The sequence below is a fragment of the Calonectris borealis genome, chromosome 2 (genome assembly GCF_964195595.1).
Source record: "Calonectris borealis chromosome 2, bCalBor7.hap1.2, whole genome shotgun sequence".
Lineage (NCBI taxonomy): Eukaryota > Metazoa > Chordata > Aves > Procellariiformes > Procellariidae > Calonectris > Calonectris borealis.
This window is the reverse complement of record NC_134313.1, coordinates 160365646-160381552: the sequence shown is the minus strand read 5'-3', so window position 1 is coordinate 160381552 and position 15907 is coordinate 160365646. Positions and strand designations below refer to the sequence as shown.

The following is a 15907-nucleotide window of genomic DNA, read 5'->3' as shown; positions in this document are numbered from 1 at the left end:
CCTTCCAAATGCACTACAGGGTGCAGCAGATACTATTAGCCACTATCAAAGGACAGCATCCTGAAGAATAACACTAGAAAAATTAAACAGATCAAGGAGACGGAAAATATGAAAATGACTGATTTTAATTAATTGCTTATATCAAACCCAAGCAATAAATAAGTGCATCAAAAGATCATTAGAGAGTAGAATCAAATTAGCAGAGACCAAACACAAGAGAGTGAAAAAGGAGCCTCAGTTGCTTCAGCGGTCTGTTCCACTAGGTGGTGGTGGAAGGGTTTGGGGGGGAGCGGGTAGAAAAACATGTGGCCTCTCATCTTACAATGAGTATTTATTCTGCAATGGCATATTTTTTCTTACTGATTTCCAAAAGTTCCAAAAACATTCAAAAGAATGGAATCCTACAAAAACATTACAAGGAGAGCAATTTATCGCATAAGTATTTCTGTGTTGACTACTTAGATAATGGTTCATCAATCAGATATTGCAATTGGAGAATAGCTTCTACGCATTTGTGGAATTCCAAGAAACTTGCTATTGTTTATGGTTTATAGCAACAATGAAAAAGAATACTTAATGCCATGAAAATAGGTAAAAGACATAACACATGAAAGCATCTGAAGAAAATACCAAGCACTTACAGGAAAATCTAGGCTTTCTTTACCTTAAATACTTTAAAATATTCAGGAAGTACAGAAGCAAATTTTCTGATAGTGTAATCTTTGGCATCTTCATTGTGATCTAGTGCTTTGTGAATACTTCTCCAGAGAATTACAGTAATCTCCAATAAACTTGCCATGCTGGCCACATCATTTATTGACAACACATTATTCAACACCTGAAATGCAAACACTTAGATGTTATTACCTATTATATTCTCAAATATAAATTTAGGTTAAAATAAGGTTTAAAAAAACCCTGAAAATCCTTCTATTAATTTCACAAAGGCATTGTGTTTATTGTAGAACATGAACTCCACAATTCATTCTTACTCTATATATATAACTTGAGTTGTCTTGTGACGTTAATTTTTTGAATAATTTAATTGCAGAATCAAACCAATTTATAATTAGTACTGGAATTAGGGAAGTATTCCTTTAAAATATGCTTCATATTTCTTCTATCTTATTCTAGCTATTTCACCAAATTTCTGCTATCGCAGAAAACACCATAATGGCAGTTCTCCCCTTCTAATTCCACAGATGCCCAAGTGCTTTCCTTTAGATTTCTGTCGTATCATTTGAGACTGCCTATGTCTCAAATTAAGCACCACAGAAAAAAAGTTACCAGAACTTATCATAAAGTGGACTTTCTTACACTTGTATTCTCCTTTTCACTTTCATCATCATCACCATCATCACTATCATGAAGACTCTCTTTCATCGCTTTCTGGATGCAGGCATTCAAGCAGCGCCGAATAGTAAGCATCAATTTAGCTACATTTAAATATAAGAAGAATAAATTAGACATTTAGTATTTGTAAAAAACATTGCTAGTAAATGCTTCTAAGTGTAATGCTGGAAAGTCAGTCTGAAAAGCAGGCAACAGAACCAGAAATAACTAGGAAAAAAAGATTAAATTTCCTGGTAAAAGGAAATGGAAAAAATGTGAAAATGTTTTATATCCTCAAGTATGAAGAAGAAATGGCAAAGTACAAAGAAGAAATGGCAACATTATGTCCAGGTTCTATAATTTAATTGTTAAAAAAGTCTACTAAAAAAAAAAACCAATGACCGCCTTATCAAATCAGGATCAGAGGAAGCTCCCACAACTCCTACATTCATCTGGCATAGCTATTAATTTAATGACCTGTGTGCAATTATACGTCCCTTCCAATGTCAATTCCAATTATTTATAAAAGAGATAGTAGCCTAACCATTGCACTCTGTAATGAGGAGCTCATCTCTAGATAAAAGCGAAAGGGTTATGTCCACTCTGGTGAAAGTATGACTAGCTGAAATACACTAGCACATGTTATTTCAAAACTACCTTACCAAGGTAATCAGTCAAGGGGCAACGGCTTGGGCACATTTTACCCAAGTCACTCCTTGCTGACTAATTTGTTTTTGTAGTATCAGAACACCTCTGAAACAAAATTTTCCTGATTTTACTTGATTCAATAGCACTTTTATAAAAAGCAGCTATACCCTGTGCAGTACATACTCTTTTCACTGAACATTTCTGAAGCTTTTAATAGGAAAGAGGGCTTTTTAGGTTTTCTCTGAGCAACTTGAAAATACTACTGATCCACAAATCCCCGATAATCAGATTATCAGACATAAATATTTTTCACCATCTATAGAATCTTCCACATAAAGATCTCAAATCACTTGAGACACCAGGGTATTTTATTCACTATTTCTGCATGATAAATAAATACCAACTTAGATAGTTTTAAGGTACATGTGAGAAGAGAGGGGAAAAGAGAGACCAGATAACAAACCGGCTAGAGAGTATAGTACAGCACCTAAGAGCAAAACCAAAAAGCTTTGGTCTCTTCATTGTTGAAAAAGCTTATGACTGCTGTCACCAGGGTTCATTGCGGGTGTCAAGAATTTCGAAAACTACAAACTAGTATTATACTAAAAATAAAAGATCTAGCAACAATGTACCACTGTTACAGAATTAATATGTGATATTAGTATTTCCAAAGACTCATAAGGTTTTGTACTTTACCTATATTAGTGGGGGCAGTATATTCATAAGCATATTGATAGAACTTTCTAGCTGCTGCTGAATTCATCTGGATTAGAGTAACACAGCGCTCACACCACACATCCTCAGGTTGGTTAATGGGAAAGAAAGAGTTGAATAAGAGATTCACTATGCGTCGTGACACAGGTCGTGAATCAACTTCAAGACGAGTCAGAAGATGCTCCATGGGACAGATCTTCCAGAACTTTTTAAAGCAAGAAAAAGATATTAAAGGAGTTAAAAAAATAAAAAGGAAAAAAACAATCACCTTTATTAAGTGTTGTCCACATCAAAAGTCTCAACAAATATAAATAGCATTTACCAGAAAAGCATGAGCATTTTTAATTTTTACCCAAATACCAGCTTTTACTTGAGGTCACATATTGCTGCAACAATGCTACTTTACTGTTCTGACACACCTCTAAATCTCCCGGTATCTCTGATAGACTGGTAAAATTCTGGTTCAAGCAATTCCAGCTTAATAAACCTGCAATGCTAATGCAATTCCATAGGCATAGGGAAGATTTATTTACTCTACAAGGATATCACCACAAAATATAATTATTTGTCATAATGTGCCAGGTTTCATATTCTCATCATAGGACAAAGTAGGACCAAACTACCTACAAGTATGGCATACGCCCTAAAAACCTGTATAAAACAAGACCCTTTCCAAAACCATAAGTGCATCCCATCGTTAGCAGAGCTCTAGCTTATTTGTAACACAGTAGTCAAAGGCTATGAAATTCAGAAATAAACAGCTTGTTATGCCAGCAGTAATACTACTCACATTTGTAATTTTTGTGAGAAGATCTTGAATTAATTATGTTGTGCACATTCAGATTAAAAAAAAAAAACAACCGCCCCCCCCAAAAATACGGTGTCTTGGCATTGAAAAATATTATTTTGTTCTTGAGTAGAAATATTTGCAGCAGCTAATTCCCCTGTGATTTCAAACTATGGGCATCCCTACTAAGACTATCATAAAAAGAAGGTCCTTGGAGTAAGCATTAAAGTAATCCCAGGACTTACCAGAGATACATATTACAGTTTTTAAATAAATAGGAAGTTACTGACAAAACATCTAACACTAGGATTTTTTTTTCTTTTATGTAAACTTGATTCTTCATTTAGAAGATTTGAATCTTTTACTACATAAAAATAAAGCATATCCATTATGCCCAAAGAATGAATTAACACCTAAAAAAAATTCCTGAAGTTGAGAATTATCTTTTGTCTCTGTCTTTAATGGCAGCAAATTCAGAATAATTCAGGAAAGCGAAAAGGATTGTTTGCTTGAACTTTCATACTAAATGACAAATAACTTTCAAACAAGAATTTTCTGTGCATTTAACAGCAGTATGAATACTTTGTTTTTAAAAGACTGCACACAAAGTATCAACATTAAATAATTGATTTAAAGCATTGTTGATATTGAATACAACTTAAAAAAAGCTTGGTTGTATTTTACAATACAGCTAACTGATATTAATGGATCAAATCATGACTGTAGGTGCCAGTCCTTCAAATCAGACTTCTATATCATATCTTATGAAGTGTTAAAATTCAGCAAATAAATAAGAACATTATAAAAATGACATGTAACCAGATTATTAGGGGAATATGCATGTTAAGTATTTTTAGAATAATAAATAATAACACAAAAAAAAGATAGAAATCATGATTAAGATTTCAGAGTCCAACACTTTCAGAACAACAGTTCCGTGATCTGTTGTTGCTGCTGATTCTGTGAACCAAGCGATAGATCTCCTAACACACACGCATCATCAGTGTGAGGTCCAGAGTCACAGTGATACGTCTGCCATCCTACCTCAGTTTTACCTGATAAAGCCTGGCTTTAGAACCTGCTGAAGCAGAAACTTCAGGAAAAAAGCTATCTTTTAGAGTACTATCACTTATTTATAACTCTGAATTGCCTCCTCCAGTTATCTCCAATAATCTTAACAACCAGAACCAATTGTCTAAGTAAAGGTACAGCTGCATATTGTTCATCTCAGGAGATGTGCAAACGTTACTAGGACCCTGCTGGAAACTTTTCGTGCTGACAGTCTGAATGATAATACCTTGTACTCGCAGAGTTTGTCTCCATTTCACATTTTCTGTGGACTTGCCTAATCAATGCATTGAGGTATGTATTATGGAAGTATCAAACTTGCTGTTGCATTATTGTAATCCTTATCCTGAAACTGTGTGCAAGAAGCCGAAAGCTCTCAATTCCGAAATAACCTCCCATTTATCTTGTCTTCTGAGCATATTTTGGGGAATTTGGAAGGTACTGAGGTGGTCTAATCTCAATATATGTCTCAGAGGTCCTGTCATCAAAACTGGAATGCACACATTTGGCAAGTAGGTAATTCTCGTGTTAGGGATAGATGTGTTCCTTGAGCACTGAAGCCTTAAAAATCTGACAAACCAAGTATTTATTTAATTCTCTCCTGAACAACAGAGATACGTACCTCTGACTTCATATAGTGTACGTGCCTAGCACAAGATAAGCATGTCCTAATAATTAGGCTTATCAAAAGACAAAAACATGATTAAAATAAAATATAGAATTGAAATTAGGAAACCATTAACAACAGAGAGTGGAGAAAGCGCTCAAAGATGCTATAACGCCTGAGGCTGGAGGGTATCACCCTAAATAAGAGTCCACAGCAGAATACAAAGTTCGTTCAAAATCACTATAAAAAGATACCAAAATCCCGAAGGACATGCCCACAAAAGACAAACAGAAATTATAAAAATAGGTAAATAAAAGTAAAAAAGCAATTCGGTAAAGGCTTAAGCATTTAGGAGGTGAGAGAGTCCTGACGAGCTAGCCAGCTGGCAGTGTGGCAGTACCGACTGCTCTGCGCTGGCATGGCCACGAGAGGGCAGGCAAGACAGAAACATGCAAGAGAAAATGGTTTGCTGAGGGCTTATGATGCCAAGCAGCCACTGAAAAAAAGCAAGCAAGCACAGAGATGCCACTGGACCTACTAATCATCCCAAACTGGTCAAAAATGTGGGGGAGAGGAAAAAGAGAAGAGTGTACTTGGCTCAACTAAAAAGCAAACTTTCCAGCATGTCTATAAAATCTCTGCCCTGGTGATATCCAGACTCAGTACTCTCTCATGTTAATTTCTCTGTGAAGAACAGCTATGGAAAGGCTGAAAGCTCACCAGGACTGGTTACAATTTATTTATTTATTTATTGTAAAAGATTTTTCATGGACACCATGATTTCAGAATTCACAAAATCACTGGAAAGAAGTACTTCTATACTACTACCTACATTTGGATCAAAACCTTTAAAATGGACAGAAGTGAGTAACAGCAACAGAATCCACAAGTCTTAGAAACAAACTCAGTTATATGCTTAAATATATGAAGAGGAGAAAAACTGAAATTAAGAGTATCACTACATTAAGCATGAACTTTTTTTCCTTTTAGGAATACTGCAGTAGTCTCAAAAGGTACTTTTTTTTTTTAAATAAATGCCTTGATTTTATCTCCTTCTTGCTACTTATCAAGTGTCACTTATCCTACCTTAGCAGCCTTAGTAGCCTTAATTTTCAGCAGCATATCAACAAAAGCCACTCTCACTTTCTCTGAATTGTCATGAAGACTGTGTTTGACTGCTGGCAAGAGCTGTTCCAGTAATGGATGACTTAGTTTGTTGTCCAAAATTATCGGTAGGCACTGCAAGAAAAAAAGATTATGTTAAAAAAAAAAAAAAAAAGAGTAGATTTGCAAGAAGATGTAGCTCAAAATTATTGAACTGGACCATGACACTTCTAAGGTTAAATTAAGTAGGGACAGACACTGTGCATGCATATTCTTCCTGTAATATTCTTCAGTAAAAATTCCTACGTTATTTCAAATTTCCACTGAACAGTGAACTCATTTCAGATGAAGCAGCTTCAGATCTACACTGAGGCCACGGTCTTGCCTTCTACCTGAGGGCATGGTGTCAAGTACTTTTTGTGGTAGCAATACGAGCTCCCTAAACTCTGCTTATTTCAGATTAAAAATATGTCTTTTTTTGCCAAGTTATTTTTAAATCAGCATTTTCTGCTTATCCAGGATAGACCCACATGCATATGTAGCAGAGCAAGTGAGGGTTAATATGAAGATAGTTCCAAACTAAGGTTGAATTGACACATACACAAAATTTTTAAGTGAAAATACTGCTTAGGGAGTTCATTTTTCTGTCCAAGCTGTTAGTTATTTACCAGGTGCCAGAAAGATGTAATCCTAACATACTGAACAATGCATGGGAGGCCAGCATTCCCAGAGAAATAGTATGTAATTATATTCATCCAAACCTCAGAAACACGAAGTGGGGTACAAAGTCATAACACAATTGTGCATGTCTAGGGATGGTTAAAACCACTCGACGTAGAAACATACTGGAACCTGCCTGCATACATTTTCAAGTCAAACCATAAGTTCTAATATCTAAAATAATTAAATTATCAGGTCCAAACAATGTATGTAAGATGAGAAATGCAAAGTGGTTGAGAGTCACAAAGCCAAACAGTCTCTATTTTAAAAGGCATTTGTTCATTCCAAATGTGTGGCTTTTATAAAACGTGTGCAAAACTTGACTGTATTAGGAACTTTATTGTATGAGTCATTTTGCAGAATAAGTAATTTCCTTGACTTAAAGTGGCCTATACTAGAAACCTGTGCATCAAGTAAAATATAAAAATGACAATCATGATTTTAAATTTAGAAAAAAAGATTTACTTTAAAAACAGAGCATCGAACATCAGCAGATGTTATATCACATGCCAGCTCTCCAGTTAGCTTTTTTAAAAGATCAGCAAGAATTGTTGGAGGAATCATCTCCCAGTATTTGGATGTTATCTGAGTAACTCCGAGTATCCCGGTAGAGCGGACAACTGGGTGAGGATCGTCTAAGAGACTCTAAAACAAACAGAAGAATAATAATTTGAGTATATGCATTATTGTGACTCTACTGCTGTTTAACATTAACCTATCATAAACAAATATCATTCCATTACCTTTTAATCATTATGCAAATTGTCATACTATGAAAGAAATGTACTATTAATATTCCCTCAAGGCATTTTATTATGAAGCAAACTATAAAATTTAAATCAGAAGCAAAATTAAGACAAATATTGGCCAATTTTTTTTTAGTTGGACTTTTGAAATAGTTTTTAAAAAAATAGCTCACATTAAGTCTTGCATCTGTGACTTAAAATATTTAGACTTCTATTTACATGTGAGTTTACACTGGCCACTGTTCCTATGCAACAACATAAAAACTTTGAAATTCATTCAATTATCTGATGTTTACATTTTTAAAGACCACACTCAGGATTTCCCAAACATTTTCTTAATTAAAATACTGTGCCCATTCTCACCCATCCAGACCACTAAAGAGTTTTTTAGGTTGGTTTTTATCTCCATTATACTTCATTTCAGAAGTATTTAGTAATACAGTACTAAACTTCCACTGAATGCTTACATATTACATATTGATGAAGCTCTCTTCACCAATACTAGGTTAAGTAAGGATCAGGATCCATTACTCATGCATCTAGTCATTCAGAAACATCTTTCATTCACAGATTAAAATAACAATCCCAAATATTTCCTTTTCAGAGTTGAAAATGGTGCATGTCATCGGTTGTCAACATACTACAGAAATTTAAAATATTAGTTTATTTTTGTATTTTCTGCATCACAGGCCTGTATTTCCCCATGAATACTATCCTGAAATTTCATAAGTTTTAATTGCATCAACAGCGTATTTTTGAGTTAGTTTTGAGGAAAGTTTCATTTTTAACATTTTAGTTCCATTAAAACTTACAAACAGTTCTTCAAACTGTTTCTGAATTTCATTGTCCATCTCTTCAGTGTTAAAACTGGGATCACGAACAGGAAAAGCATCAACAAACAAAAATGCTGCATTTGATCGAACTTCTGAGTTTCTGGCCTGTTACAATGAAGGAAGAAAATATTTTTTCAGCAAGTACAGACTTTTAATATCAAAAGGCATATCCTGTCAAATACTGCTCTCCAAACACTTCTAGCATGTTTGTATTTTTAATTAAGTAGATGGAAGAGATGAATTTTGAAATGTATTGAAGAACTTATGACTTTTTTTTTTTTTAACCTTACATTTCTGCCCATTCAGTAAAACCTCAGTTATTAGTACAATCAGCTTTCAAGGCATATCAACTTCAATGACCCTGAAGAGTCACAGTCAGAGCCCTTCAGCTCTCTGTAATGCTGAATAAATTAAAAGCAGTTGAGATTTCTCTTGGTCACCTTAAAGCTCCTCTTCAGAATACAAGAATCTTGAATTCAAGCAGATTTAATTAGTTAAATTGCCTGTCAAGAGACAGGTGATTTAATTGAAAAGCTCAAGCCTATTTCTTCAAGAAAACAGCATTTAGAAAGTAAGTACCAGCAAGCCTGGAGAGTCACTTATCCAACATAAACATATTCAGTTCTGCATCAATGCGCATAAATAATAGGACCATGTTCTGAGCTCCAGGCAGCTCATCAAAAATCTAAGGCAAGCCTCATAACCCTCAGACATTTTACCATTTGTAATAGTTTTCAGTGTGTTACACTATACATTTCACTAGTTGTAGAACCCCAAATGTAAAGAAAAATGAAAAAAGTGTATATTTAGACACTCAGTCAATGAAAAATAATTGGCCCTGTGTACAAGGATAGAAAAAGAGAGCAGGCAATTAAATGAAGAACAGATTAAATTTAAGGTATCTCAGGGAGAAACCTGAAATCTAACCATCAGACTACATTTTATTTATCAAAGACAGCAGTGCAATGGTAAGAGCCTGTGCTCACTTCTCTTGGAAGGAAGAAGGAAGGAAGAATTTTGTTCAGATTTTGGGTCCAAGTTAAAACAAACAAATGTGCGTATATGAGACTATATATATACAGTCTAATAAAACAAGCAAAGTAGGCTTAATTTTAATAGCAAGAGACAGTCCTGACTATTCTAATCATCCAATTTTCTTCTTCCCTTGTCATAAGAGACATTCAGATCAAAGGCAGGAAAAAGAAAAATGAGGATAACCATGTAATATTTAGAATTAAATAAACTAATGGCAAATAAAACCAGAAAAATAGAAGAGAAATGAGCAACAATTACTATATTTACAATTACTATATTTACAATTTATTTTGTATTTCCCTTCTGGACCGATCCTCCTATGGTGAGTCACATCCCTGGGTAGAACCAAAAAATTCTTTGAGCCAACAAAATTAATAGCAATTCTAAATTTAATACTACGAAGGCAAATAAAGCCCATATATACATTCTTTAGTTAGGGACTTGTGTTTTACTTTACTTATCATGGATAATACAAACAGTCTAAAAGTGAAAATATTATCCTATAAAGCTGTAGAAAATCCTTTAACTTTGAGCTTGTCTATATTGAAGAATTAATGCATAACAAGCTAATATGTGAATTCAGGGTGAAATAGCTCTTCTGCACTGATATTTCATGTGAAAATTAATTCAAGTATGTTTTTGTGCAATAACCTAGACCTTGTCTACCACAGCCATTCCAGAAAGTTAATTTTCATGAACTTTCTAAGTGCATTACACTGAATTCCATTAAGCTCACTTTAATTCTGAACTGAGTGCCCACAGTTTAAATTTCTGCCTTTAATTAATTGGAATTTATCCCAAATGTATTTGCATATTCAAGCTGGTAATAGAGTAAATGTCTTCACAGAGGTAGAACTTAAGACTTTAAATTCATATCCTATTTTATTCCACACTGACTTTTCCATGCAAGAGGAGCCTGCAGTTATTTAAATGACTAATGTTTCTTTATCTTTATGCTTGTACTATTCTGAGGAACTTTCAGAACCTTTTTAAACAATATTTTAATTTTTTTGTTCAGTTAATTTTCAGAGCTTTCTTTTAAGTTTCGTCTGGTCTTACAGGTCCTGAAATTCACTTCCAATTATTTAAAACACTGTTTTTCCCCAGTAAAAGTTAGTTTAAAAGTGTGGGATGATAAAAAAAAAAACAACCAAATACACTACTTTAAAGGAATCACTTCCTTCAACAGCTTGAATTCCTGGAGGAGTGGTTCTTGACTTTTTAAGCTTGATAAGAAATAGCTTAATCACTACTTATCTCACAATAAATATCCATATATTTATATTTATATAGCTTCTTATACTAATAACCAATCACTGCACTACTGTCTCTGCTATGTTTGCATGAGACTGACTTTTCATAATAAAGACGTGAAAAAAGATGAAGAAGTTACATAAGGGCTTATATTATAAAAACTTAAAGTTGCATAAAGGCTTATAAAATATGTGTAGGTAAAAGCCACAAAGGAAGCTTGTGCGATCTAAGTATTTGCAAAACAAGCAATTTAAGAAGAAACAGAGAACTATGCATTACAAATATGCATTCTCAGTTTAAAGATTTCAGAGATGAAATCAAGTCGTTTCAACACAAACAGTTCTGGAATCGTTTGTATTCCTACAATCGAAGTATTTTGCCTTTCTGCAAGAAGGAGAGGTAAAGAGGTCCTTATACGAGTTCCCTTTCTGCTTTGTAACCAGTGCTCTAGAACAAGATTTGTTCTTCACTATATTAAATTATGGATTTGTATACTGGCTAAAATAGGAGCATCAAACTAGTTATCTAAAATTAAACTGACATTTCAAGCTTTGGAGCAGAATCCATACCAGTAAGGACAATTACAAGCTTCCCTTCTTAGTTCTGTATCTTAAACTACTGGTGGTTCTGAGTCACAGCAACAGTTATCTTAAAAATGCCAAATACTTCAGCAGTACTATATGAAAAAGAAAAATTAACTATACAAAAGTCACACAGCAAGACAGTGGCCTATCCAAAAATAAATTGCCAAATTTTGACGTTCAGTCACATATTTCCTTTCACGAATCACAAATATAGTACTGAATCATTTGGAATTCAGAATCTTTCCTTGCACTAAATCATTACATGATTCATATAATTGCTTGTTTCAATTTTTTACAATCCTCCCTTTACCATTCTGAAATCTATGTTCACAACAGTTGGACTATTTTGCTGTATTAAAACAAATTCTCCATGACCTATTTGATATGCCCGTTAACGTCTAAGCTTAAAGTGCTCAACTACATATGTAGAAGCTGTCAAAGACAAAAAAGAAACAAAAAAACCCACAAAACCCAACAAAAAAACCCCAACCATCCAACCAAAACAACACCCCAAAAAACTTCCTAAAATTCAGATTTGTTCTAGCAATGGAACCATTAATGATGTGAAAATTATGAAGAGCAGCTGTTAAAAATTTGAACCACTTCTGGAATCAGGAATTTCTCCCACTGTCTTGCTGCAAATCAATAATTAACCTTTTTTCCTCAAGCCAAAGCTTTCTGTTACATTTCTCCAAACAAATCCATACAGATTGAATAAGGTTTGACAGAATGTTCTTCCGAAGTACTCTAGTCTTATATTTGAGTTGAGTCCTGGGCTTTGGAAAGTGAACTACCATTCTCCATTTACAGACAGCAACTCCCTTAAGAATGGAATACCATGTTTTGCTAACCACTCTGAAATTGTTTCTGAGACATTAGTCAGGAATTTTGCTATGCTATCAAAAATAAATTAAAAACCTTATTCTTTTAGAGACAGAAATGTAGAAATTAAAGAGAGCCATGCTTTGTAGCTATTATTCTCTTGCACTGAGGACATTTATGTTTCATCCAGAAGGATTCTTGTTTACATTCATTCTAAAGGGATGGGATCCAATCCTTAATGTAAGACCAAACAAGATATTGGTCTAGCGATGACTCTGTCCATCTTCCCACTTCTACCATAGGGTTCTATTGAAACCAAACAGCTCTCAACTCCTTACTGTAACTCATAAAATCCATTTTAAACAACTTTTTAAGTTGTTTTTAAATACTTTCGACTTTTTAAGAGTTTTTAAATACTTCTCTCATGGCTAGAGAAGATGCTATATGACCAATCAGTAAATGAAACTTCAGTAAACATTAAACAGCACTTAATTTGGCTGTAACAAATGGTATGCGTATGCGCTCACTGAAGGAATTTCATAACCTCAGACAAAATAAAAGCTGTTCACAAAGAAGGAAGCTTGGCTTGAGTTGAGTGTAACTGAGTAGGTAAACTACAATAGGTATCCTTTAGTCTGTGTACGCAATCCACAGGAAGACTTACCTTAAAAGTACTATTTCATTCTGAATGCTTGATTAAAAACACATCCATAGCATGAATGTCTGTACATATAATGAAACTAGAATAAAAGGTTTTCTAAAATAATACTCTAATAAATTAATTGACCTGTATTCTCGGGGTGGTAATTAATCATCCTCTGAACATTTCTGGCTTTGATCAATAAAGCACTGATCGTTCCATAAAGAACTTGAAAAACAGAATACAAGATGCACAAAATTCCCAAATTGAGAAGAAGGTGAGAAGACCAAACTTAGTGTTAGTCCCACTGTCTACTGCAATCCTGGAAAGCACACTGTATACTTGTAAACAAAACTGAATTATAGAAGTAAACCATAGTAACAAACTAGAATATTGATGTGCAAACTATGCCTAATTACAACTTGCAAAGTTACTCTGCTACAGCTGAGATGCTAAACACACTGATTTTTTTTTTCCATAGCCATTTTATTTTAAAAGCAATTATTAAAAACAGAACATGTGGGAGGTATCCAAAATTTAGTAGTTGGAGAAAGATAGTCCTATATTCTGAAAAGGATAATTACCTTCAGTGCTCTCCAAAGGATAGGTTGATACAATCTGTAGAGCATTTCTTCAACTCCTTGACGAACTTTACTTTGTTTATGAAAATAACTCAGCATCTGAGAAAAACAAACAAACCAATCTCAAAAACCATTTTTAACAGTACTTTCTGCATTCAAGAAGTGTGCAGGAGTTGTCTCATTTCATCACTTACGTAAGACCAAAGAGTTTTCCATACTATGGAAAATGATAAAACTAGAAATATTAATTGACCTTGTATTTTATTAAAAAGTCTCAAAAATCATAAAAAAAGAAATAGATCTAATAAATATCACATTTTATAACTTTATAGATTCGATAAATCTATATAGAGATCTTAAACTGAGAAATAAAATCATGGCTAGTTTCACAGCAACCACTCATTTTTTGTTACAGTAAAAACCCCTCTATCTTTAAAGTAACTAGCAGAATACTTTGAAACCATGTAATTATCAACTACAGATAAATAACCCATTTCTCTGTTAAGAACAAAGAAACATTATCTGGTAACTGGAGTTATCCAAATACAAATCTACAAACGTAATACATTGTATACATTGATGACAAGCAAGTATCAGCACTCCTTTTGACTCAGAACTGTGCTTTGTTAGGTAAAGCCCCTTTGATTTTTGTATCTGAATTACACAGACAAAAAGGGAAAGTGGAAGACCAGAGCAGAATATGAGAAAGGACATCATGTAACTTGATATGAAGTAATTCCTCCACCCAAAACACTGGTCAGTTGGAAAAGAAGTTGACCCTCTAGTGGCAACTTTGAACACTTCAGGTACTCACAGCTACAGATAGACGGGGAAGCCTGTGAATAGCATCTACCGAAACAACACTATAGTGGAAGAATCCCTTTTCTCTGGTTTTTAAATATACTGAAGTACAGACATGATATAATTTATAAGAGACTATGTAGCTCTTATTTCTACATGACAACGATGAATCTAACCCAGGGCTAATGGCAAATCAGTACTGTTTTGTGATAGATTTCATTAGAACAGTGAATATCAGATATTTGCAAAATGGACATAGGTTTTATGATCAGAACTTTGAATTCAGAAGGGAAAGCTGTATGCGTTGCTTTCCCCTCCCCCCCTCACTCTTTCAATAAAATAGCCCAAACTTTGCTCAAGTGAATGACTGTGGTTGGTTAGTCTCCTAATTGCCACAGGAACTTCTGGATTCTAAAGGACTATTTAAAATCAAATTCTTGCATGCAGAAAAAGAATGCATCATTCAAATTCATTCCGAGACCCACTCCCCTTGCAACTCAAAGACAGATTTATTTACATCACTGTCCTCTTTCAAGATCATAAGCTTCTGAGTCTGAAAAACATGAAATGCCCTGTCAAAAGCCTACTCCATCAATCAGGAATCAACAAGGGAATCCACTATAGATATGAGAATCTCTTTACATTTGATTAAAAACAAAACAAAACCCAAAAAACCAAACCAAAACAAACAAAAAAACCAATATAGGATTGTATCAAGCTATATATTGCACATACTATACACTCCAGCATCTATATATTTGGGCGAAAGCATGGGAGGTGAAGGGGCATAGATCAAATACAAATTCCTTGTCTTAAAAAGCTTTGTGCACTTCTCATTCTGCTTCAAATGTTTTGCTCATGAATAAAAGCCACAGATAGTCACCTAGAATCTGTAACTGAATCAAGGCTTCTCCCTATAAACATATATACAAAATGCCCATGTATAACAAAAATAAAGAACAAGTTTAGTTCCAGACCCATCTACTAAATTTGCCTCAAGGAGCTTATGACTTTACCTAGGTAAAGAAAAACTTAGGCAACAGACAGCAAAAACTATTTCTGGCACTCTGGAAAATCCCCTTATATTTCTACTTTGGAGAACCAAAGACACATCTGGCGCAAAACTATAAATGGGTTCCTCCTAAAACATGTTCTAATATTGTTTCTCAGAATATGCTATTTTTTAAGTAAGTATTTATGGCGGATTGGCCCCAATCACGAGCTAAGCACTCACACAACCACTCAGTCACGCCCCTGCTGGTGGGGTAGAGAATTGGAAAAGAAAAGCAAGAAAACTCATGATTTGAGATAAAGACAGTTTAATAGGCGAAGGAAAGAGGATGAAAAAAACCAAAACAAGTGATGCAAATGCTATCACTCACCATCTCCCACAAGTAGACCAATGCCCAGCCAGTCTCCAAGCAATGGCTATCTCCCCAAAATCCACTTTCCCTCAGAGTTTATTGCTGAGCATGGCATGTAATATTCCTTTGGTCAGTTTGGGTCAGCTGTCTCGGCTGTACCCCCTCCTGACTTCTTGCTCACCCCCAGCCTACTCACTAGGGAAACAGAGTGGGGAAGAGAAAGCCTTGACACCATGCAAGTACTGCTCAGCAACAGCCAAAACATTG

General features: G+C 34.5%; 1 protein-coding gene across 1 annotated transcript in view; it reads right to left on the bottom strand.

The window, feature by feature from the left end:
* The window catches only part of NCAPG2 (non-SMC condensin II complex subunit G2), a 58612-nt gene that overhangs the window by 22063 nt on the left and 20642 nt on the right, over nucleotides 1-15907 (bottom strand). Inside the window, exons 10-16 of the mRNA XM_075144118.1 lie at nucleotides 13479-13574; nucleotides 8539-8664; nucleotides 7446-7625; nucleotides 6243-6395; nucleotides 2677-2899; nucleotides 1318-1436; nucleotides 665-838 (exon numbers count right to left, since the gene is read on the bottom strand). Coding sequence (XP_075000219.1) covers nucleotides 665-838; nucleotides 1318-1436; nucleotides 2677-2899; nucleotides 6243-6395; nucleotides 7446-7625; nucleotides 8539-8664; nucleotides 13479-13574 — 1071 coding nt within the window. The remainder of the gene's footprint in view (nucleotides 1-664; nucleotides 839-1317; nucleotides 1437-2676; nucleotides 2900-6242; nucleotides 6396-7445; nucleotides 7626-8538; nucleotides 8665-13478; nucleotides 13575-15907) is intronic.